Below are 27,109 nucleotides of genomic sequence, written 5' to 3'. Positions count from 1 at the left end.
TTCTTGCAGGTCACTATAAAGACTTTGACTATTACTGGAATAAGATGAAAAACCATTGGAATATTTTAAGCAAAGAAATGACATGTGACACATTTAACAGTCTATAATTTCTATGCTAAGAAAACAATATGATGTGTGTTTACAGGAGAGAGGTTGAAAACAAGGGTAGGAACCTAGAAACCAGTTAGGAGGCTACTGCAATAATCCAAGTAAGGCAGGGCAAACATAGAACATTACCATCACTACACAACATCGTAGTGGACTTATGGGGAGGAGAGACAATATGGGACACCTTGCATTTTTTGGTGACTGATCAAGAAATCCAGAAATCTGATAAAAAGAACAAGTGATCTCTCACCGTACTCTGAGAGTGCGTGGGCGTCTGAGGCATTCCCATAACTACTGCCCATAGAGAACAGAAAGCCATGGAAAGGACAGTTGATTTCATCCTTTCTCCAAGTAGCATATTTACTTATCTCTAAGGACTATAATTTCAGCTGAAAAACCCTTTTAAGGAAGAGCAAATAATCTCATACTATTGAGCACCTATTACATGCTAAATACAATTTTAATATGTTTTTGGTATAAGCACACATCATGTCCACCTGTTATGTGCTAGATACACTTAATTTTTTTAAAAAAGTTCATCTTTACATTAAATATGAAAAATATATTACATCTTTATTTCTGGAGTTCAGGGAAGATGAATGCCATGCCCAGGGCAGGAGTCAGAGTTGGAGCATGAAATAATCCACAAGATCATCACTTTTTGTTGATGTACTTGATGCTGCCTCCTCTTTGGGGATTTCTTCATGCATGACGATCCAAAGAGAATGTTAATAGATTAGAAAGCTTTGTGTGTTTTTGTAACTTTCTGAATATATCTGTAGAGACACTGTGACCTTCTCCAAGTAACAGTGGTTACCCAAGCTTGGGTCTCTGGACAGAGCGTTCTGTCTTCTCCTTTGTCAAAAACCTATTCTATTAGAGCATGCAAGATAAATATCTCTTCACCAAGGAGGCATTAAAGGCTACCATGTGAGAAAGAAACAAAACAAAACACTGCTGGAAATACATGAACATTGGACTGGTGAACAAAGAACAGGAGTTAAGGCCTTGGCTTTCTCACTAATTAGCCATGTGGCCTTGCAAACGTAGTAATTCATCTCTCTGGATATCTATTTCTCATCCTTAAGATACAAGTATTTCCTGTTGAAGGACCCATTCTAGCTCTGGAACTCTATAACCCAGTTTGGTGTTCTCTATAATTTACTCCAGTGGGAAAAAATTCTCCATGTCCTCCTATGTTCAGTATTTGTTTATTTCCTGATAATAAAAGGGAGAACAATATGTAGTCTCATAAAATTATAATAAAGTCTGTAATTCATCTAGTATAACTCAAGAAAAAGTTCTCAGCCAGGCACGGTGGTTCACACCTGTAATCCCAGCACTTTGGGAGGCCGAGGCGGGCGGATCACTTGAGGTCAGGAGTTCGAGACCAGCCTGGCCAACATGGCAAAACCCTGTCTCTACTTAAAGTACAAAAAATAGCTGGGTGTGGTGGCAGGTGCCTGTAATCCCAGCTACTCGGGAGGCCAAGGCAGGAGAATTGCTTGAATAAGGCAGGAAAATGTTGCAGTGAGCCAAGATTGCGCCATTGCCCTACAGCCTGGGTGACAACAGCAAAACTCCATCTCAAAAAAAAAAAAGGTTCTCAGAGCATTTATTTTGGCTATTAAGAATAGCTAAATGACTAAGAAAATGTAGTAAATATGTTTGGCCTTAATTCATGTTTGTAGCTGACATTGTCAAACTTAAGACCCATCAGTGTTATGGCTGGTCACCAAATAAAGTGTGAACAAGTAAGCAATTGTGCTAAGACCCCAGACTTAAGGAGTTTGCTGGCTTCTAGTCAAATCACATTTAGTTTGTATTAATATAGTTAGACTTTGGATGTGCTAAGTACTGCATTTACTCTTGGGCACATTTTAAGCTTTGCTTTCCAACAAGAGTAGTGTGTTTTACTAGTATTCAGCATTGTGCCTTACTCCTACTTGTTGCCTTGAGAGCTGGTTCTACCCCTCTGCTCTTGAAAGGTCAATTTTCAGAGTCTATTTCCTCCCACCATCTCCTCAAAGATTATCTTGGTCGTAACTTCCAGTTTAGCCTGAAATAGTGGAAAAGTTTTATCCATCGTTAAGATAGTTGAATAGTGAGTGAGATGAACTAGATGGTCTAATTATCTCTGTAGGAATCTTAATTGAAATCAAATTATCCCCATGTTAATTTCTTTCTAATAAGAAGAAAAAGAGGAAAACAAGCCAAGCACCCAAGTTCTCCTCCATTTTCTGCTTAATAGTGAAGTTAACAAGAAGCTTTTCCTGAGTATTATTCATTGACTGGGATCATATTGGCTGTCCCCAGGGCCATCGACTCTTCCCAGCTGCTCCATTAATCTCTGGGAAATCCCCAGTGCTGCAACTGTCACTGTATAATTAAATGCTTTGTTATTTTCTGCATGGTCCTGTACTTTGGCAGCTTATTTTCATTAAATAGCAAGGCCTGTTCTTTGTCATTTATCCCATATGGCTGTGAAGAAGTGGCCTCCAAGTCTTTCTTTGTTTGATTCCTTCTTCTAAATTAATGTTTTCTCCTCCTCCTTTTTCTCTTCCTCCTTTTTCTCTTCCTCCTTCTCTTCTTCCACCTTCTCTTCTCTTCCTCTCCTCCTTGCTCTTCTTCTTTTCTTCCTGGTCTCTTTGACTCAAAGCCAGACTATCTAAATAATATATCAGATTGATATGAACTATTTTTTATCTTCCTTTTAACCTCTTCTGAGTAGAGAAAATTTAAAACATTAGAATTAAATGTACATTTTTAATTTTTTAAATTTTTCCTGCAAAGGTTAATCTTTGACTGGAGCACACGGCCCAGCAAACATCCAGACAAAATGAATTGCTATAAATGCTGAACAGGAAAAAAATAAATAATTTCACTTCCTGATGTCATCATGCTACTGATTTATATATAATATAAAATATAATGTATTTTTAAATATAATTTGTATAGTTATTTGGGTATCCTCTGAAATAATGTATATAAGAGAAAGCTTATCTATTCCTCTAAGATTTGGTAAAACATGACTAAAACATTTTTCTAAGTCTTGTTTGTTCAACTTTTTAATTGTCATTGGTCACTGAAAAACAGTTTTCCAGGCTTTCTCAGTTCAATTTTTGATATTTTTCTAAAATATTGTCCATTTTTATATCTTAATATATGTTGGCATAATTTGCTTCATAGTATTCTCAAATATTTTTATAAATATCTACTCTATCTGTAGTCATTCCTCAAATTTTTAATTTTTTTCTTCTGTTCTTTTTTCTAATCAGTCTTATTAGTGTTTTATCAAATTTATGTTTTGTATTTTTTTTTCTTTTCAACTTTTGTTTTTGTTTAGGGGATACACGTGCAGGTTTGTTATATGGGTAAATTGCATGTCACTGAGGTTTGGTGTACAAATGGTCTCGTCACCCAGGTAGTGAGCATAGTTTTTGACCCTCACCCTCCTCCTACCTTTCCCCCTCTAGTAGACCCTGGTGTCTAGGGCCATAACCTGATAATATAGGAAGGAGTTTAAAATAATTATTTTCCCCCAGAGACCCCAACTTCAGAATTCTCCCTTAAAATACCCTACTGTTGCTAAAAAATGACGCAATTACTTTCATACAGGTTGGAGTGTTTCTTGACACTAACTGAGGTGTCTTCACCTAGCGGGAGGTAGGGGCATTCCAGGAGATCCAGGGGAGTGAGGGATTCTAAGAGCAGGTAGCCACTCTGTTCTGAATCACAATGCAAGCTCCCTAAAGAGCTTCTCTGTGAGTTTCTGAGTCCCCTGTCCATTGATTCTCAGTTTTGGGGTGTACATTACAATTATGTGAGAGCTTTAAAAATCTTGATGTCTAGGCCACGGTTAAGAATATTGTGAAAGAGGATTGATATGAGATTGATATCACAGGAGCAAAGGAACTAAATATTTCGTGTTCTATATTCTAGTTGTTGAAACATGGCAGAATTTGGGTCTGATTTATGTGTATTCTGACAATTGTGGCAATTAATCTAAGATTAAATATTTCAGGGGAATGAACATTATTTAATATAAACATAGCCATCAGAAAAAATAATTGGGGGTCTGCACCTGTCCCTGAGATCTTGCCTGCATAGGAATGAAGTGAATACTGGGGGAATCATATTGAGGCTATTTATGCAGTGCTTAGTCTGTGTTTGACAAATTACTGGAGCTGCTTTTTTGTCACTTTCCATTGGAATGTTTTATTAGGTTAAGGGAAAATAAAATTACAGGAAAATAGAATGTCCTTCTCTATGCCTGCCCCCATTCTTTCTTGTGGTGTTTCAAGTTATGCAATCTATGAGAGACCTCCTAAGTACCTCAGTTCAGATTCTGAAAGGACTCCTGAAGGCTGACCTTCTTAAAATGTTAGAAATACAGGGAAAATCACATAATTTCCCACAAGCTGACTTGGCAATATTCATGTTTCACAACTCGTCTCTGACTGATTTTATGACACACCTTCTGTCATTATGATTTGCTGTCATTGGACGCTATTAAATTCATCACTTCAAACACACTGTGTTCCCAGGTTTACAGCCTGTAATAATGATCCGGATCTCAGTGCATTCCTGATAAATAAGACCCATCCTGATCACGTAGCGTAAGTGGGGGGAAAAGTTTACTGGATTTAGAAATTTCAGACATTCTGGTTTATCACATATTCTCTAGAAAATTTTTCACTCATCATATTTCTTTTTTTTTTCTGTAAGAAGCAAGCCAGTTTAGAAAAGCAGAATACATCCACTTGAGTATAAAAAAGTCCTTCTTCCCTGCAAGACTGCTCTCATATACAAAGGAATATTTTTCCCTCTTGTTTAAACTAGGTTCATTTGGAATTACTACCTGTCACTACTGTATTAATATATTATTCACATTATGAGAAATATAAAATGTAGACATTTTGGAAGAATGAGATTAACATAATAGAAATAGAAGTTTGAATATTTTCTTCTTCTATATCTTTGGAGACTAGTGGTGTAGACGAGGATATGGACATAAAGACATTAAGTGATTGATTTCTTCCCTTATCTGATTTGCGTTCACCATCACATTCTGACTCGTGAGTGTCACTGGGTTTGATGTGTCCTGGAGAGTGACAGGGATGTAGAATGCATTTCCATAAATTCGCATCACACGTTTTACTTTTAGAAAGATTATCTGGCTTCCTGCAAAACTTTGATAGGCAAACAGAGATATTAAGTGTTTGTTTATAGGCTCCTCATTCTACTCTTTATGGAAGATGAAGAGATACATAGTTCTGATGAGACTGGGGACTACTCCCAGCTGGGTTCATGACAGGTTAACCCTGAAACAAGTAAGTTTAGGGTAAATCTGGATGACCCTTTGCTTTCCACACTATTCATGGGCCTGTGTAAAAGCTGTGCTTTTTCTGGATTTGGGACAAACTACAATAAAATTATTTTTCTAAAATAATATATGGGGATCATTTATTTAAAGAAAATATCCTAATAGCTTTCTAATATCTCAGAACGACAGATAGTAAAATAACATGTTGTAAGCATAAAACTTTACATAACTTGAGGGAAAATATTCGTCCTGGGTTAAAAATTGTATACCTGAACTAGAAACTTCGATTGAATACTGTATTTCATGTCTCCATTGATTTTCTTTCACTAAAAATTCAGATAAATGCCTTTTTTATCTAAAAAAGAAATACTTTATTAATATATATTTCAGGAAGATTACAAAGTTTTGAATTTATATACAAAATTATTTTAATTTTGCATTTACTTTTTAAAATTGAAACTAAATTGATTACTCAATTTCAATATTCTGGAGCTTTCTTGATTACAGATTATTATATGTTTGCCCATGTATCTCAGAGATTTGTGTTGAAATTTAAATGATATCATGCATGGGAAGATATATTCTAAACCATTAAAGACAATATAATAATGAGTTATTATTACGTTTCAAAGATTTATCATTAATTTAGATCTTACATCCCCATATTTTCTACTCCAACTTTTTATAATATTTGCATAGAAATCTCCCATTAATACTTTCTTTTCTGTTTTTGTTTTTGTTTTTCGGCCAGGGTCTCTCTCTGTTGCCCAGGCTGGAGTGCAGTGGTGCAATCGTGGCTCACTGCAGCCTCAACCTCCTGGGCTTAAAGGATCCTCTCACTTTTAGCCTTTCAGGAGCTGGGACCAATCACAGGCACACACCACCATGCCCAGCTAATGTTTTAATTTTTTTTGTAGAAACAAGGTCTCCCTATTCTGCCCATGCTGGTTTCAAACTCCTGGCCTCAAGCGATCCACCTGCCTCAGCCTCCCCAAGTGCTGGGATTATAGTCTTAAGCCACCACAAGGCTTAATACCTTCTTAGTTAGATAATGTCTGTTAAGTATTTTGAGATCATCAGGGAGTAAAAATTATTATTGTTAAGTCAGAATATAAAGATGAACAGTTTATATCACTTTACTTTGATGTCATTCTAGAATCAACACGAATATGTAGAAAGCATATGTTTTGCAATTTAACAATTGCTATTGCATTACAATTGGCTCATCTTTTTTAGAATTATAGAAATTTTTAATTGTTTTAGATGAGAAAAAATAAGATCTGTACTTTATAATGTGATATTATATCTTTGAGTCAATATTCGATTATTTTTAACCTTTGAAACTCTTCCTAGCTAACAGTTGCCCCTTGGTGCCATTATGGCTAAGACTTGGGAGGAGGTATTTGGTGAGGATGGAGAGTTCTTTTAGCAAGAATCCAGGAAACCTTTTAAAAGTTAATTATAGGGCCGGGCGCGGTGGCTAACACCAGTAATCCCAACACTTTGGGAGGCTGAGACAGGCGGATCACCTAAGGCCGGGAGTTTGAGACCAGCCTGACCAACATGGAGAAATCCCGTCTCTACTAAAAACACAATATTAGCCAGGCATGGTGGCACATGCCTGTAATCCCAGCTACTGAAGAGGCTGAGGCAGGGGAATTGCTTGATCCTAAGAGACAGAGGCTGCAGTGAGCCAAGATCGCGCCATTGCACTCCAGCCTGGGCAACAACAGCGAAACTCCATCTCAAAAAAAAAAAAGTTAAAACTTAATTAGTTTAGTGTTCCTTTCTGCTTCTGAGATAGGATTGTCTCGTGAACAGTAATTTAATTCTTCAAAGTACGAGAGAGAGAAAATGACTGAATTTTCAAATGGCTCCTGCCAGTGGTCAGTGGTTGTAATGACATTCTCCCAGAGTTTGTTCTATGAATAGCGAAGCCCTGCAGCCACACCTTTGCAATGCCCTGCAGGTATTTTCCACTTGGTTCTATGTGTGACCTCACTTCTCACTTTCTTTTCTCCATTCTTTACTCTCTCCTCATCAATATAAACGTAACCACCCCAGCAGGCTTTAGTCGTTTGCCTTCTTCCTCTGTAAATGGAGAAAAGATTCACCCAGACATAATAGTATCTCACATTTATTGAACTCCTATGATGTCCAGGGATTATTCTAAACAATTTACATATAGTAATTAATTGTCATAACAATCCTATGAAATAACTAACATTATCCCCACTTACAGACGGAGAAATGGAGGAGAGGGAGGTTAAGCATGATATCCAAGGTTATGTAACTAGTAAGTGGCAGGGCCAGGATTTGAAACCTAGCAGCCCAGGCTGCCAACACCCTACACTGTCGTCTTACAATATCTCATTTCTCACATTTTAAGTCTGCAAAGCCCAGCCATTAGCAATCTTGATGAATGGGGTATTTGTGAACACAAACAAAGAAAGAAATTTCATGCCAGTTTCTGAATTAGATATGGAATTTCATAAAAGTGCTCTAGCTTAATATTTCACATATTGTTTGGATTATTAAGATTTTTCAAGATGAAGAAGACTAGCTTGCTGGCTGTTGGGTTTCTGGGTTAAATCCGCATGACTCAGTCATTATCAGTCTCTCCAAGGGCCTCCACTATCCAGGGCTGGTTGAGGACTTTCTTTGGACTACTGCAATGTTATGTGCTGTGCTTATTCTAAATGAAACTAGAGTCTTAGCGACAGAAGGTGAACCAAAAACAGAGTTTTAAAGCTATTGATGTCTGTGTTTGGTTTCTTAGTGGCTAAATGACATTTCCCCGGCGAGGGGAGGGGGTGGGAAACAATTGGAAAAATGAATGTCTGGATGCAATAGAATTGCTATTAATCATTTGTACATGTTAGAAGAATTGAGTCTGAGAGCATATGAAGTATCTTTACAACTCATGGGGCTGCCTAACTAGAAGCCACCTGGCTGTGTGGTCTTACTCCCCAGTTTGGAGCAAGAGTATTAGAAAAATTCTGCTTCCTACTCACAAAGCTGGGAGATACAAACCCATGGAGTCAGAAGTGAGGCTTTTAGCCTGTGAGTGGGGCTGACAGATCCACTTCAGAGATCTCTTTATTGGTAGTGCATGGGACAAATGAGCATTCAGGATCACGTAGTTTCTAGGAGAGAAGGGCTCTACCTCGTCCCTATTTACTTCAGCCAGTGCACTTCCATCTCAAAGTCTGTGCCTCCAGTTAGAGGGTGCTGTGGATGATATATTAGATTTGCCTCATGGGTGTGGGGTTTTGCTTTTGATCATTCTTGGCTACAGTCTCCAGAGCTACTGCTTGCTGGAAGCTTGGCTGTGGGGCCTGTACAGAGAGATAGGGCTTGTTTTCATGTCAGAGCCATTGCCAGTAGCTCAAGCCTTTCAACTCAGGACCCCAGCTCTCCCCACCTCTCCAAGATGAGAAGGAAACTGTCCACTGGTTTGTGGACAGTTCTGGGAGACTGAATGACCCAAGACAGGGACCCCCAGGCACATAGTGGATGTGGCTTGTCAGCTCACTTCAGCCTGGAAATAGGGCTACATTTTTATTTTTGATTTTATAATTCTGATCTTTGTTCACTACATATGTCAGCCCTTTGCAGTAAAATTCCAAGGCCTTGCTTATGGAGTCATAGTCTTCTCTGTTTAAAAAGACACTATTATATTGTATTTCTTGGTTTTCCTTGTTTAAAAAAGTTAAATTTCTAACTAGGAATGCTCTTGTTCCATCTTTTTTTCTTTCATTTTCCTCCATCAAGTTTCTCCCAAATAAGTTCATATGTGTGAATTTTATATCTCTTCTTCATCTTTCTTCTGAAAACTTCTAAACTTGTTGTAATGCTTTTCATTACAACTTTGGCCTGGCCCCTGACCCAGATGATGTGGGACCCAGCTTGTGATGTCCTGTAACATGTGCTTCATGCAAAGTCCAGCTGTGATCTTTTGAAGCTCCCATTGTGCAGTGTACAAGCTGTGATAATGAATGACTATAACTAGAGCTGCCCACACTATATCCCTCAGTGTCTCCTTTTTTTTCCTCTGTTGATTGGTAGTTTTCTCCATGAAAAACAGTGAATCACTCTGTTGTGGCTTTCAGGGATGGCAATTGGAATACAAAAACCCGTAGGCATTTTCTCACATCTCTTAATGTCTTTATATTTTTAGATGTTACATGGCAGTAAGCAAATGTTTCCTAACAATTTTTGGGGGAAAGATATAACCTAAACCTGGAAGATAATACAATCAGGGGCATAAGCCACATACTGTAGAAAGTTTTGGTGGAAATTCACAAAAATTATACATTTGATTGCAGCACTGTGGGGTGGGAGATTGCCTTCCAGCAGGTACAGATCTTTTATCCTGGGCTTGAACAGTGATTGATGGCAACAACCTTAATGCAGTTCTGCACTTCAATTTAGAAAGAGACAAGCAGTGCAGAGCCCTGGGTTTCAGACTTTCTCCAAACTGCATTGGCTTTTGATATCCTTTGGTTTTGAACTGCTTTTGAGATTGCAAAAAGTGACTCTGATAACATAAGGAAAGAAAAATGCATCTGTCTTCAGAAGGGATTGTATGAATTAAAAGACAATAGAGAGATTTAGTTTCATCCTCAGATAGCTGAGAAGTAGCCACTCTTATCAGCACCTCCGCTACACACATATACACACATTGCTACTATCCATTTCTCTCCCCTACCCCCAAAACATACATTCTCTCTTGCGCTTCTCCTTCCCTTCCCTTCTTTCTTTAATTTCTATATTTCTGATGCCTGAAATCTTTAACTGGGGCATGGGGAAACAACCTGGTTCTAGGCAGAACAGCAGGAGAAAGTAATAGGTTAGGATTTCAATACAAAGTATTGACAATTAAGAAACTTTTACTTTAAATGCTCAATTCCTACAACAGATAAAAGAGTTGATGTAATTTTTAACACAGTTGTAACTCCAGAAAATAAAATAATTTTATATTGACAGGGGTAATCTCTTCAGGAAAACATTTTTTCACATCTCTAACGAGATGGTCTTTTATTGAATCTCCACATACATTGAGGAACTTGGAGGTTGTTCCTGTACAATGAATGTCTTAGAGGTTCGTAGGAGTCAAACTCTCCTTTCAATGCAGTCATTTAATTTATGATTTGGTCCTGCCAACAGGTTTTATTATCCGTATTTTACAGATGAGGAAATTGAGACTCAGTATATTTTAGTATATGTAAGTAACTTGCGTAAGTTCTCACAGTTAGTAAGAGATAAACCTGAAACTCAAATCTAGGCCACTCTGAACCCAAAGAATCTTCTCTCACCAAATAAAGTAAGTCTACAAAATTAAGGAAGAAAACCAAATGGATATTGTCTTGGACTTCTCCCTAGATAGTGTACTGATTATTTCTGATACCTTTTGCATAGTGTAGATCAAGCTCATTTATTAGTGCCAAGGTTCCATATTCATATTTTTAACAGAGGCTCAAAGACATATATAATAATGAATATTGTAGAAAAACTCAATGCTGCCATTTTAAGTGGGGGTGAAGAGGTCGCATGTTTTACTTAGAAGAAAGGTTGAAATGAATAAGAAGAATATAGTTAGCCATTTTGTAGAGAGCTTAGAGCTACTCTTGAAGTTATTCCATTATAGAATCAAGTTGTTAATATACATTTAAAATGAGAGGATTGCAAAGTACGCCTCCATTATAGCACATGGCTTTCTACTTTCTTATTCCCCTTTAGCAATAAAACTCCAATCTGTTCCATCAGTCATCCAGGGAAGGGTTTCGATCTATTTGAGAAAGAAGCTAAAAAGTAGAGCTCTAGGGATTATAAATTTTAAATATGTAAATATATGCATCCAGCTCCCCATTTCTGTGTGCTCTGTGCCTCTGGTTAACAACACAAATAGAAAAGTATAATATCCTTGTTATAAATGGCAACAATTATCTAATAAGTCATACAGCTAAAAAAAAAAAAAAAAAAAAAAACAGAGGGAGCCAGAGAGATATCAATTTTAGTTTTTCATGTTTTCTCTTGCTTCTGTGTTCCTCACATTCTTCTTAGACTCTGTCAAAACAATGTTTTGGTCTTTGCTCTAGATTTTTAGGTGGAGCCTAAATGTTTGTAAGATAGAAGTTTGATAACAAGTGTTCCTTTAAACTGACAGTTTAGTTGTCTTCAGTTTTAAAATACACTTTGATTATTTCTGCTGCTTTTCATGCTCAAATGTGGAGCCACTGGATTTATCAGAAAGAGATTTTGAGGTATTCTATTAAGCAATGGTATGAATTTCAGATGAACATCATAAATAAGAAGGCTAAATTATAGTGGGAGAATTGCTCTGTATGAATTGTAAATTTTTTTTTTTTCTTTGAGGCAGAGTCTCATTCTTTCACCCAGGCTGGCATGCAATGGCGTGATCTTGGCTCACTGCAACCTCCACCTCCTGGGTTCGAGTGATTTTCCTGCCTCACCCTCCCATGTAGCTGGGATTACAGGCATGTACTACCACATCCGGTGAATTTTTGTATTTTTAGTAGAGACAGGGTTTTGCCATGTTGGCCAGGCTGGTCTCGAACTCTTGACCTCAGGTGATCTGACCTCCTCAGCCTCCCAGAGTGCTAGGATTACAGGTGTGAGCCACAGCATCCAGCCATGAATTGTACAAGTTTTAAGAAACTAGAACTTATCATGCCAAAATATGGTCTTAAATTTATTTGACTGTTGACAAAGGATTATGCATACTGCATATCACTTAGATATAGATTAACTGAATGAGGACATCTTCAATAAAATCAATTATTTTCATGTCTTATGATAAGATTTTAATAAGATGCCAGAAAGGTTTAATGGCCAAATAAGTGTATTTTCCCTTTTTGTATTCTTGATATTTAAAATATTTTAAAAAGTGTAGGTGTGTGGCTAGTTAATAGGAAAGAATGAGCTCTTTTACCAAATGATCAGATATCAGAAATATATTTGAAAATAACGCATTTCACAATGGAAGAAGAAATCTTTTGTTAATCTACTTTAAATAAATTTTATAAAATAGTTTTAAAGAATAACAAAATAAAATAACAAGTAAATTTGTGTGCTTTGGTATTTTGCTAGCTTTTTTGGGTATTTTCAGATCTCACTGGACCCAAGTCCCCAAAGTCCAAAAGAGAAAAACCAACCTGTTCAGCATTTATCTTGCAATTTCTATTATCTCGTGTCTTTCTTCAAGTTGATTTGAATCTGGGTAGGTTTATATACGCAGTCAAGTGTGTTTGCTAACAAACAACAGCAATAAAAACATAATACCCTTAACAGGGGAAATGTGAAAGCCCTCGTATGTCCTGCAAAGATCTGATTACATAAAAAATAATATGTCTGGCTCTGGGTACCACATGTTAAAAAAAGCATAACTAAATTAAGGGGAATAAGAAGGAGAGTTACTTGGGAGATTCAGCCCTCTATATAACACGAGGAAATATGTGATATGAAGAAGGTGCTGAAAGAAACTAGGAAAATGTAGGCTTCTGTCACACTCTGTAAATTAATATTGAATTTTGAACTACAATATGCAATTGCCTAAATAAAATAGTTGAAAATAAAGATGAAGAATCATTTATAATGCATGAAAATCTTCAATTAAACTTTGTTTTCCTTTAAAAATAATACTAGTAGGAAACTTCTGGAATGGCAGTATGAGGACCTCTACCTCTATAATTTGCCCTGCCATAAAAGCCATGAAAACACTGGCACACTAAGCCATGAAAACACTAATAACGTTTTAGACTTCTAGAAATTAACAAAGTCTTGTAACAATCTGAAAACTGCTTATTCAGGAAAAACTGCTGAACCTCATTAAGAACTGCAGAGTTTGTGGTACTTTAACTTTATCTCCTGTTATCACTCTTTCCCCATCTCTGCAGTAGCCTGGAAAATCAGCAGCCTCACAATCATAGTAGCTATGAAAAACAGCAGCCGTGCAGCCACTGGCGGGGTAGATGGGGTTTGTAACTCCACAGAATGTTCTATCTGCAGAGCACTGTCACTGTTTGACCTATCTCACAGCCTCTGGAAAAGCCCACTCAAAAGGAGCAGTTGTTATTTGATCTGATTCACAACATATGTTAAAGGAAAAGCCCTATCCCCAGGGAATTTTTCAAAAACAATTAGTGGTAATTACTTAACATGAGAGATAAACAAGAGCCTGGCCAGAAACTTAAAACGTAGATAAGGGAAATGAGATGTCCCTGGGGCTTTTCAAGAGCTCTAAGATATTCCTGGGGATCTAGATGGCTGCACTTACATGCAAGGTTGTGTGTATGCCCGGTAAAGACCTGAGAGGGCCCCAGTCTCTAATCTTTGGCTGATCTTGAAGCCCTGTGCAAGCAGGAAATGAAGTCTAGGGTAGAGTTTGTAAACTGGCTGCCTGAACATGGAAAGCATGCCCCAACACACACACACACACACACACACACACACACACAGCCTGAGGGTAAAGGTTGAAAGATTTAATTTTTGGAGGGATTTAAGAAATCTCTGACCAAGCATTAGCTGATTAACAAGGTAACTGAACAGAGCCGTGGTTACACACTATGAAGAATATAGACTTTACAGGATTAGCTTAGGAAAGTTACAAAACAAAAAAACAACAACAAATACAACAAAATGATAGCAACCTTTCTCACACACACCCACACACCTTGGTTGGGAGGTGTTGATCTGATTTCCAGAGTTGCCACATTATATTATTTAAAATGTCCAATTTTCAATAAGAAATTAAGAGACACATAAAAAAGCAAGAAAGAATTATCCATACACAGGAAAATAGGAGTCAATGGAAACTGGCCCTGAGGGATCCCAAATCTTAGAGTTATTAGACAAAGATTTTAAATCAGCTTTTATGAAGTGTTTAAAGAACTAATAGAAAACGTATGAAAATAAATCAAGGAAAGTATGACAACAATATCTCACCAAATAGAGAATATCAATAAAGAGATAAAATTATAAAAAACAAAATAGAAATTCTGGTATTGAAAAGTATTAAGCTAAAATGAAAAATGCACCAGAGAGGCCCAAGAGCAGATTTTAGCTGACAGAAGAAAAAAAATGGTGAACTTTAATGTAGATCAATTGATATTATCCATTGTAAGAAACAGAAAGGAAAAATAAACAGAGATTCAGAGATCTGTGGGACCATCAAGTATACAAATGTATATGTGTAATTGGAATGTGAGAATAGAGGAAAGAAAGAAGCAGAATGATTACTTGAAAAAATTATGGCCCAAAACTGCCTAAGTTTGATTTTAAATGTATATATATATATATATACACACACACACACACACAACAAACTCCAAGTAGAATAAATTCAAGGAGATCCATACCTATACATTATTATAGTCAAATTTTCAACAGACAAAGGCAGAGAGAGAATCTTAAAAGCAACAAGGGAAAAATGATCTATCATGTGTAAAGAATCTTCATGAAGATTAATAATTAGCTTCTCATCAGAAACTACATAGGCCAGAAGGCAGTGGATGACATATCTATTTTTTTTTCCTCAAATTACTTTTTACCGGGGCTGATGTATCTAAAGTGCTGAAAGAAAAAGACTGTAATAGAAGAATTTCACATCCAGCAAAACTACATGTCAAAAATGAAGGAAAAATTAAACACTACCAGACAAACAGAAACTGAGAGAATTTGTCTCTATCAAGACTGCCTTACAAAACGTATTAAAAGGAATCCTTCATACAGAATTGAAAGGATGAAAGGACAATAGGGAGTGCTTGACTCCACAGGAATAAATAAAGAGCATTAGTAAAGGTAACTGCATAAGTAAATATAAAAGGCAGAATAAAAGTATTTTTAAATAAAAGGTATCCATATTAGAAAGGAAAAAGTAAAACAACTATTTGCAGACAACATCATCATGTATATAGAAAATATTCAGGAATTCAATTAAAAATTATAAATGAGTTTATCAGGGTTTCAAGATGCAAGATATTTACAAAACTCTATTATATTTCTATATACTAACAATGCAAAATTAAAAATGAAATTAAGAAAATAATTTTATTAACAATAGAATAAAAAGATTAAAATACTTAGGTATAAATTTAACAAGTGTCGTACTTATACAATGAAAAGTATAAAATATTACTGAAAGAAATTTTAAAGGACTGAAATAAGGGAAAAGCCCATATTTATTTATGAATTGGAGGAATTAATATTGTTAAGATGACAAGATGGGAGTATTCTCCAAACTGATCTACAGATTCATTGCAATCCCTATAAAAATTTTTTTATCTGGAATTTTTGCTGAAATTCACAAGCCGATCTTAAAATTTATACGGAAATGCAATAGACCCAGAATAGGTAAACAATCTTGAAAAAGAGGAACAAACTTGGACACTCATATTTCCTGATTTCAAAACTCATTATAAAAGCTACATTAATCAAAACAGTGTGGTACTGGCACAAGGATAGGTATATAGATCAACAGAATAGAATTGACAGCCCAGAAATAAACCCATATATTTATGAAGAATTGATCCTTGGCAGAGGTACCAACACAATTTTGTAAAGAAAGAATAGTACTTCCAACAAATGGTTCTGGGATAACTGAATGCAAAAGAATGAAGTTGGACCTGTACCTCACACTATCTGCAAAATTTAACTCAGAATGGATTATAGACCTAAAAATAAGAGCTACAATGATAAATTTTTAGAATAAAACCTAAGAGTGTTTGTGACTTTGGGTTAGGCAGTGATTTTTATAGATATAACACAAAAAGCATAAGTGACAAAAGAAAAAATTGATAAATTGAACTTTATGAAAACTGGAAACTTTTTATGCATTAAAGGACATTATCAAAGGAAGTAAAAGAAAAACTCACTGAATGGAAGAAAACACTTTCAATTCAAATATATGAGAAGGGATTTGTAGCCAGAATTTATAATGAACCCTCACATAATGAAAAGATGAATAACCCAATTAAAAATGGACAAGGGATTTGAATAGATATTTATCCACAGAAGATATACAATGAATAATAAGCACATAAAAAGATGTTCACATTGATTAGCCATTAGGGAAATGCAAATCAAAACCACAATGTGATCCACAATGTGATACCACCTGCACCCACTAGGATAGCTTTAATTAAAAATAGTAACAAACATTGGCAAGGATGTGGTAAACTGCCACATCCTCAAATAATATTGATAGGAATGTAAAATAGTGTAGCTATTTTGGAAAACAGTTTGGCAGCTCCTAAAAATGTAAAACATGGAGTTACCAGATGACCAAGCAATTCTGCTTCTAGATACATATCCAATAGAAAGAAAAAATATGCCTACATAAAATCTTGTGCATGGAAGTTCCTAGGAGAATTATTCATAATAGCCCAAAATAAAAACAACCCAAATGTCCATAAATGAATGTATGGATTAAAAAATAGCTTATTCATATAATGGAATATTATTCAGTATAAAAAGAAATACATACTCAAACATGCTATAACATGGATGAATCTTGAAAACATTATGCTAAGTGAAACAAACTAGTCATAAAAGACCACATATTGTATGATACCATTTTAATGAAATGTCCAGCATAAGCAAATCTATAGACACAGAAAGATTAAGTTACCTAGGGCTGGGGATGGATGGGCGTGGAGTGAGAATTGACTGCTAATGCATATGGGGTTTCTTTTTAGTGATGAAAATATTCTAAAATTAGACTGTGTTGATGGTTGTACAACTCTGCAAATTTACTAAAACCATTGAATTGTACACTTAAATGGCTGAGTTTTGTGATATGTTAATTATTTCTTTAATAAAGCTATTTTTAAAAAGCTGTATGTAGCTTTAAAGAATAAGTAAAGATGTTAGGTCTTAACACATGTTTAAATTATTTCAAAAAAGTCGGAGAACTACACATAAGCTTATTAACTATTAGTATGATTCTCATTATTAATATGTTTAACCAATAACCTCTATTATTTTAGGTAGCATGTAGTCAGAGTATGCCAATGTTCTTTTCCTTGGAAATACATCACTTATGAAATATTCTTTTGCATGAGCTCTGGGAAATGGAATGTTTTAATTTTATTGCAATTTCAAGACCTTTTCAGGTTAACTTAAAACCCACTTAAAAATAATTCATTAACAACATGAAAAATAAGAAGAGAAAATTGTTTTTTAGGTATGTCTCTCAGATATTTACTTTGACTCATGACTTCTAATCACAGTCATACTAAAGCATGCTTTGATTGTGCTCCCGCCCCACTCAGAAACCTCTGGAGGCTCCTCTCCTCCCACCTCCTCAGCTGGCATTCAGGATATCCTACACTCTATCTCCAATCCACAGTCCAGCCTTATCTGCTGTTCTTTCATGAACCTTGTAAATCATCCAAATTATTTGGTCCCTGAACTCACCTTGTGTTAATTAAATCATTTATTCAGTTAGTCATTCAGTTAAAATATTTGTTCAAAGTCTACTAATCGTACTGTAAATTCAAGGTACTGATATGTGGGGAAAAATCAGAAGACCACAAGGTGGAGTAAAAATTCATGCTATTAATCAACTCATACTTGGCAGTAGGAAGGTCCAACACCAGCTCTGACCACCAGCTTTGATTATAGCCTCCTAAATGGGTGGATGCACACATCCCTCAGCACGTGGGTGCATCCTGAAGGAAGACAGTGGCATCGCATTGCAGTGATCCTTCTAAGCCAGACAGAGACCTGAAAATTTTCATTCATGTTACTACAGTGATAAACACAATAAATGCACCAATTAAATTCTCCCTATTGGTAAATCAAAGAGAACAATAAACTATGTAGATACCTGGGATTTTCTAAAGCTCCCTTGAATTGTCTGCAGAGCTTTATTTATGCACACAGTCATGTAGTAGAAGAGGAAGTATTAGTAGTTGGTTTTATATTAACTGTGATTTTTATTTCCTCTGGTTTTTAGGAAAGTGATTTAGACTTTTAAAAGTGGTTGTTTAGGGTGATTTTACCTTTTGGGAACTTAAGTTGGAAGGAGATACAGTATATGCAAGAGCTGTGGCATCTTCTGTGAAAACTGGAAATGCCATCTCTGCTCAGTGTGCCTTCACACTGCAGAATTCTGCAGGCTTCCTCGAGCTCGGCTGCCCGTTGCATGTTCTATAAAATATGTTCATTCAGAACCAAAGTCTGGATCCAAAAGGTAAACAGAGTCTATCCTCCAGACCAACATATTATACTCAGAGATTGGAAGCCACTGGCCTCTGCATGTTTGTAAAATGCAATTGCTAGCAGTAATCCTGAAGATCACAACTCCAGAAAATGTGCTTTTAAAAAATTAATTTTTCTTTTTTTAAAAAAGCACTCTATTTTTAGGACAGTTTTAGGTTCAGGGCTAAACTGAGCAGAAAGTACAGAGTTCCCATATGCCCTCTGTCCTCCCACTCCCTGCCCCCTACACACACCCAGGCTACCCCACCATCCGCCTCCTGTGCCAGAGTGGTAAATATCTTACAATTAATTATGAACCTACAGTGCACATCATTATCACCCAAGTCCATAGTTTACATTTGGGTTCGCTCTTCTAATATTTATTTTAAAATAACTCAAAGCATTTATTTTATTTAAATAAAATTGCACTTTTATTTTAAAATAGTCTTAAGTTTTATTCACTTTGGAGTTGAATTCATTTATGAGTGCCATTTCTATATCTGTATTTCTCACTTACTTTGAATCTGGCGGGCTTTATAACAGTTAGAAATACAAAATACCTTGTAAGCTGGGTCTCATCATCTGGTCTTCCCAAACTCATGCATTGTTGATCCCTGATGTTTCACACACACACACACACACACACACACATTTTTAGCAGATGACGTGTGTCCTTCTTGTTTCATTGCTTGTGTGGTGTTTGGCTTCTGTTAATGTGTCCCCACATTGTGGTTTCCCTAAAGAGTGTGGTTTAATCATTAAGAGTCAAAGTTTAGTACTGGCCAAGAATTGGTATCACATGAATGCCTGGCTAGAAACTCATAAAAATAAGTTTCTATACATATCTGAGAGGGAATCCTTTGTATTAGGGTTCTCTAGGGAAACAGAACCAATAAGATATATACATACATGTAAATAGATTTATTATAAGGAACTGGCTCACATGATGGCAGAGGCTGTATGGTTCCACAGATCTGCTGATCTGATTTTGCAGACCTGCTGTCTGCAAGCTGGAGGCCCAGGAAAGGTCCACAGATGGTGTAGATTCCAGTCTGTGTCTGAGGCCTGAGAACCAGAAGTGCCAAGAGGAGGAGGAGATCAATGTTCAGCTCAAGCAGTCAGGCAGAGGGGACAAATTCTCCCTTCCTTCTTCTTGGCTTCTGGTCCGGGCCTCAAAGGATTGGATGATACCCAACTGCGTTGGTCAGGGCAATCTTGACTCAGTCTATCAATTCAAATGCTAATCTCTCTGGAAACAGCCTCACAGACACACCCAAAATAATGTTTAGCTAAACATCTGGGCATCCTGTGATCCAGTTAAGTTAATGCATAAAATTAACCATCACACCCCTGTATAGTCAGAAGGAACACTACAGACCTGTTTTTATAGGTTGGCTCTTATAGAAGTTACTATTTAAACTTCACCTCCTCAATCTTGTAGGTTTAAGTTTGCACTTATCATTCATTTCACTGGCAAACCAATGAGAACGTGTTTTATTTTCTTAACTTGGGATTCCCTTGATTTACAACCTTTCATCTCCAGAGTCATTAAAACAGAAAAACAAAACAAAACAACAACAAACCTTTAGTGTATCAGCAGACCATACCCTTGAGTTGCCTATGTACTTATTTCTTTAAATCTGGTTTTCCAGAAGAAAAGGTTCTGCTCCTCACTATGTACTTGAGAAGACAATAAGAATCTGCATCTTTGTTTCCTCATCTGCGAATTGAGAGAAATAATATTAACTGCACAGGGTTATAAAGGTTAAGAAACATCATGTGCTTGAAAATGACTTTATTACCTTTACAGTGGCAGAGAAATGTTAGGATTATCATGGCGAGTTGATATGGGGCTGTCATCATTTTTCATCAGTCTTCAAGTAGGAACCAGCAGCACACATTTGAGAAACTGCTTGCTGGGAGCAGGAATGAAACCTGCGGACACAGTCCAGGGCAAACTAACAATCCATCACAGAGAATACACTGAACCCACAACATGACACCAGGAAGAAGGAGATCTTGACTCTTTCAAGACTTATGAATTTCCAAAGTGCTCTCACTTGCGTTATCTCATTTTGATTTTGATCATCAAAACAACCCTCTGAAGTAGTCCAGGCACAGGTTATTGGCCCCATTTCAAAATTGAAAAACCTCTGGGGAGTCAAAGGGTTTCCTCAAGGTCCTGGAACCAGTAAGCGTTTGAGCTGGAATGGAAATTGAGTCTTTAGACTCAGTGCAGAACTCTCTCGCTGTTGTGTTGCTCTCCTGCTAATAAGGCAGACCGCAACGAAGAAGCTAAATGGTGCTTATATTTCACCTCTTATTTGTGGTGAGTGATTAAAGCTGCAGGGGACCACATCCAAATCATTAATACTGAACTTGAAAACAGCACATAAATCTCAAGAAATGCAATCTTCTTTGGAAAGTAGGGAATTGCACACATTTTTATGATGACGGAATGTACTATTAAAGCAGAGCCTTGGACATTTGAGTGTCCCAACAAAAAGGTGAAAAGCCTAATTGGTTAATTAGATGAGAGGCAATCATAAGCCAGACTTGTAGGCATAATGAAAGGAAAAACTGAGGTGTACAGTTGACATTACCTTCTCTCAGGGCCATAGTTCCCAATTGTTATTCAACTTTCAAAGGGCAATTTGTAACTGTGTCACCAACCTGAAAGCCTTTTGCCTCAATTTGAGCAAAAAACCAATTAAAACTGTTCACTTTTAATAGCCAGAGATGGGAAAAATGACTAATCCAAAAAAGTATGATTTTTTTGTCTTTATTAGAAATGTTAAACAGGGAAGTCTATGCAAAAAAAGGAATGCTTTATTTGGATGTAATTTATATAACTAGATTATCTATTTTTAAAGTTAACACCCACTACTACTATCTTTTTTAAAGTATCTCCATTCCAGCTTCCATCAAAAACAGCTCACAAAACTGCCTGTCTTTTTGGCATATTTAAAGGGTCAATTTAGATACCAGAATATATGATGGTTTCTCCCGAACATTGCTTCTCAACACATGGTCCTAAGAGCAGCGGCACCAGCACCGTCTTAGAAATGCAGTTACCCATGCCCCACCCTAGACCAGCTGAATCAGAAACCCCGGGGCTGGGGTCCAGCAATCTGGGTGTTAACAAGCCCCTCCCCAGGTGATTCTGCTGATGCTGAACTTTGAGAACCGCTTCTCCAGAAGAGGCAGGCATTGACTTAGAGCTGGGGTGGAGTCTTTCTGATGCAGAACCTAAATCCCCTTTAAATTCACTACAGAACAAAGAGGGAGGGCCAATCTAGAGCCTGGACTCCTCTCAGGGCAACCCAGCAGATAGTCACATTCAACCCAGGCCAAGTCTAGTGTCTGGGACATTCTGGTTTGCTCAGGCCTCCAGGCAGGCTTAATTGGGAAGGCCAAGTCAGATTAACCCTCAGTAATTTTTATACATGCCCTATACTTGGTAAGAAAATGTACCCTCTGCACCAAGGCTTGCCTATGCATTGTCGGCTTAATAAGACCTGCCTTGCTTGTAAGACATTATATTTTCATTGACGTTTTGACCTTAGAACATGAGAAAGCACGTGAACATATAGCAAAACTGAATCTTAGGGTCAGGAAAGTTCTTAAAAGTGATCTAGTCCATCCGTTTGTCAGGCAGTATAGTGGTTGACACAACATTCTGAATAACAACAACAATGAAAGCAACAACAATAAATACTTTCAAAGCACCATATCTTATCATAAAGTCATTTCATATATGCTGATGTGAATTTCACATAATGTATGCATTAGGGAAGGTAAGCAGCTGCAGTGGCATCACCCCTACCACCACCACCACCACCAACACCACCACCAACACCACCACCACCACCACCATCACCACCATCACCACCATCCCCATCATCATCATCATCATCATCATCAATTATCATGAGACTGAAGCTCAGAGTGCCTTGGTGACTTGTCCAGAGTCCCAAAATTAAAAAGGAGACACTGAAATTCATATTTTCCCATTCTTTTTGCATAACACCTTCATAGGATTAAGGAATTTGATTCAATTGGATGAATTGTATGAATATTATGTTCTAGTTCTAAAAAATCTTGCAAGCCCATGAGGGTGGCTATTTATTTTCAATACCTTTCAATCTAGAAGAAACCCTGGGCTTACTCTCTAGGCCTCCTTGCTACTCTGCCCTTGGCAGCCACATCCTGGCCAAGGCAGACAGCAGGGCTATCTCATGCTTTTAAGAAGTTGATAACAATAAAAATATCTTTGGAATTTCTTCTCAAATTAGAAATGAGGGTTCTCATGGAGTTAAGTCTTTTACCCTGTGCATATGGAAATGAGGGTTTTGAATTATCTCTAGTAGTGATAATGATTATACATAACCTGCACAACCTCTCCCAGTCTCTTATACTAGTGACCTAGGTGTACCTAGGAAATGGTCAGGGGAGCTTACAGTCATGGAGCCAATTGTGATCGAAGCACATACATGCTTAGCCCGTCTTCCATCTCTAAAAGGTTGACAGGGAGAGTTGGAGAGGATAAGATCCTAAGATTGGCAGGTTTCAGAATTAAGAGTGAGGCCGTTAGTTGATCTCAGAAAGTATTTAACTTTCAGGGAATTTAAAAATGTGCCATAATTGGAGTGTTACAGTTAATAATATGATTGTTTAACCTCTTTGGCTCTCCCTGGTACCTACTCCAGGGCATCATAACCCCATTTTAAAACTTCATTCTGCTAACCTGCCAGGCTCATCTGGGGAGGGTTGTTAGTTAAGGCTACTCCAGTCCCTACATGCTGTAAATGAAGGTAAATTTCTCATGGTGAGTCTTACCACCACCCATACCACCTAAACAACTTGCCTAAGGGCAGGCAGTACATGAAATGAAGGAGCTGAGAATCCCACATCACCCATTTGTGGGTTCCCTTAGGGAAGCATAAAGTGTATATTTTCTGGAAGTACAATTTATTATGTTGTTTGAAAATGTTACTCTGAGCAACAGATGTTATTTTTGGAGCTTGAGCAACTTTATTTTAGTTAAAAAAAAAGTCTTGGCAGAAGTTAAAAGATTGTTGGCTAGAAGAAGTGTTTGGTACATGAGTTCCAATCTAGTTTCCTTAGTTGTACGGAGACAGTTTACATGCAGAGGCAGAAATCCGTAATTTGCTGTCTTTGAGTGGTCGCCGCTCAAAGACATGCTGCTATGACTAATGCAGCCAGGGCTCAGCAGGAGTCCTTCCCTTAACCTTCAGCTTTAAAGTGCCACACGGACAAGGCAAATGACTGAGAATCTGATCATGTCCTCAGAATCAATTTGGGTTTTGGTACATTTTGTTCCTACTCTTCATTTAGCTCTGAGTCTGCTCTGGAGAGCTGTTCGAGACCTCAAAGAGAGAGCACAACCTTTAGTGCCAAGAGGATTATTGACAATTTGCTCTTACATTAAAATTTCCAGAGCGGCACCCTGGCTTAATGAAGAGAGTGCTCCACTGGAAAGCTTCAATAACACGCTTTGGATTCTCTCCAGGTGCAAAAGGTCAATTTTCCAAAGGAAATTTTGTTTTAACTCTATCTTATTCTCATACACCTTTGACTATTTTGTGCTAGTTAACACCTTTTGTGGGTGGCAAATTTCTGAGGGAGAGATAAAGAAGGAAAATTCAATGTGACTGCTTAGTGGACCATGGGTAATCCAAGCCCAATAAACAGTGGTTCTGTTGGCCCCTAAGACAAAGTCTATACAGCTCAGGGTATGGCAACTCATAGAAAATTCTGCTGTTGACTATATCAAGGCGGTCCAATGGGTGGGTGGAAACAGAGCCTGGAGAAACTTGCTAGTGGTGATACAGGACATCTAATAGGTGGCTGCACTGAGGCCCCAGATGATCAATCCTTTTCGGATCAATATTCTAGCCCAAAGTTGGGGGTGCAAGCCTTGTTCATGTCCCTTGGAAGTGGGAATTAATGAGCTTCAGAGGCTGTCAAAGTCTCAAAAGAAGGGAGTAGTTTCAGAGAAGGCTCATGTGGTAAGCTGGACATTAGCTTTATGGATGTCCCAAATACTTTGATTGTTTAGGGGAAGTCTAAAGTTTGGTGAATAGGCAGTGAGTTTTGAGCTTACTTCAGAAGCTCTAGAGAGGAGGATGGATGAATCTAGGCCCCACAAATGGTAATGGAGCCCCTATGTAAAACTTGCTCCAGTCAGGACTGGCTCAGTGAGTCTTCTGGAGTCAGACTTTATTAACTGTGCCTTGTGCTAGCCAATTAACTGAGTAACCTCATCCATTCTTGCTCTTTCCCTGCTTTGCTCTGTTTTAAATAGAACTGCATTTCCTTGTCTCTCTTCTCCTCTTCATTTCTGGCACATTTGGCCAATGTGAGGTAGTAGCAGAAGACTGCAATATGGAAAGGAAAAACCACAATATTTCTCTCTCTCTCCTCTCTCCACTCTCCTCTCTCTCTCCGCCCTACCCCTTCCTGTAGTATTTCCTGTGATGTTTCCATTCCTGTGGAGTAATTGGGTCCCATCTAGAGTTCTAATTACCTTAAGAAAGCTCCTCCTTCAATGATCGTCTTTCCCACTAGGCAGTCTTCACTGACTCCAGCTTCTCCTGGACGGCTCCAGATGCTGGGCTCTGGTTACCTATTTCCTCCTGTTGTTTCATCACCTCTAGTTGTGGTTACAGTTTTCTCCTGTTGCCTTCCATCTCCTAACTGGCTTCTCAGGTTTTTCATCATTTTGGATAATAATTTCCCTCGATTAAATGCATCGGTTTGAAAGACATAGAGTGGTTTCTGTTTTCCTGGCTAGACTCTATGATACACTCTCACTGAGCAGATCTGGAATCGCAGCAGAGACCATCTGACTATTAAATTACTTTCTTTCCTCTATTCCACATGTATGTCTTATCCGCTACTGGAAACACTTCCCCTATGTAACCCAATTCTTCACATTCATGTCGAATCTTAGTTCTTTTGGGTCATTGTTCCTTTGCTTTCAAATCTGTATATTCATTGGAAAATTAACAAGGGCAACGTTTGAAATATGATCCAGGAAAAATGACTCTGAGTCACAAAATGATGTTATCAATTTTAATCTTCATCTCTTCTTCTTCCGTGCTCCCTGAGTCATCCAATTTTTCTAGCATATTATTTATTTCTCTTTTTTCAATATCAGGCCACCTGGCAGGGGTAACATCTGCTTGGCTTTTGTGTAGTGCTTCTGGCATTGTTGACTCACTGCAAAAGAAAGTGCTATAGTCTTCACCTACATTTTGTGATGTTTCAACAAAAGGTTGAAACTAGGGATCCTCGTTAACACAACCGGGGGCTCAAGGGCAAATAATACTCATATTGCTTCAGCAAAGTTCATCAAAATTCTTAGCAAAAATCTAGGCTTAACATGAACATCTCCATAAAACCTATTGCTAATAGGAAGAATGGAAACTCTTCACAATATAAACGTATGTTATAGGACTCTAAGGTCTAGAGCAATATTGTAAGGAGGTCTAGGTTCCATTTTTCACAGTGGCAGGAATTAGCTATGTGATGATAGGCAAGTTTATCTTTCTGAGATTATTTTCACATTTGTGAAATAAGGGAATTGGACTAGGTCATCTTTAAGAGCCCAGAAAAATAAAGCTGAAACCACACCGTAAATTTATTTGGTTGTGTTTTTAAAAAATTCTTCATGCTTTATTTTCCTTCCTTGAGAACAAAAGAGCTCTTCATGTATGTAGAAGAAGGCCTTCTCTGCTGCCTTTTCTCACTTCAATACTCCCATCCATTGTATTACCATTTATGTTTTGACCAATGGATGTATAATGCTTATGTATAATGGGACATGTATGGTAATTAGGGATCTTAATTATTCCTTCATCATAAAAGCAATGCTATAGGACCTGTCTCTAAGAATGAGAGAAAACTCTAATGGGGTTCTTAATTATGGATTTTAAGCCTGTATAGTTAATATTTATGTGCCCAAGCTCTCCCCAGTCCTCTTAGCTGGAGGATTTATCTGATACATTGGAATATTTGATCTCCTGATTTCTTTTTTTATTCTGATTGACGTAAGACATACTTTCTCCTGGAGGCAGTCCTTGGCCAGGGCTGTGCCTGGGCCTTGGTTCACTCAGTGCATAACCAGAGTGGTCTGCCATTTCAGCAATGAGATTTAGGTCCTTCGGCCCTCAAACATTCCTCTTCCCATTGCTTTGCTCTTGTTCTGTGTAAGTATTCTGAAATTCATAAGAGATTCATTTTGATTAAGGCAGTAGTCTCATTTTTCAAGTCTTTCTTTAGACAGCACTTCGTCAGAGAAACTTTCCGTTCCTACCACTAGTCTAAGTTACAATATATTTCTACAATGCTCTCGAATCTCCTTACCAGGTACTGAAGATACTGGGTTTAAATTTTGCCTCCACCTCTTAGTAACTGTATGAAAAT

General features: G+C 37.4%; 1 protein-coding gene across 4 annotated transcripts in view; it reads left to right on the top strand.

Annotated features, from left to right (window-relative positions):
* RERG (RAS like estrogen regulated growth inhibitor) overlaps window positions 1-27,109 on the top strand; it is a 126,606-nt gene that overhangs the window by 45,488 nt on the left and 54,009 nt on the right. The window contains exon 3 of one of the 4 annotated variants that reach the window (XM_063786369.1): window positions 24,120-24,200. The exons of the other annotated variants lie outside the window; for them this stretch is intronic. Coding sequence (XP_063642439.1) covers window positions 24,120-24,200 — 81 coding nt within the window. The remainder of the gene's footprint in view (window positions 1-24,119; window positions 24,201-27,109) is intronic. 4 annotated transcript variants of the gene reach the window in all.

This window comes from Pan troglodytes, chromosome 10 (genome assembly GCF_028858775.2).
Source record: "Pan troglodytes isolate AG18354 chromosome 10, NHGRI_mPanTro3-v2.0_pri, whole genome shotgun sequence".
NCBI classification, from domain to species: Eukaryota; Metazoa; Chordata; class Mammalia; order Primates; family Hominidae; genus Pan; species Pan troglodytes.
This window is presented reverse-complemented; position numbering and strand designations above follow the sequence as displayed.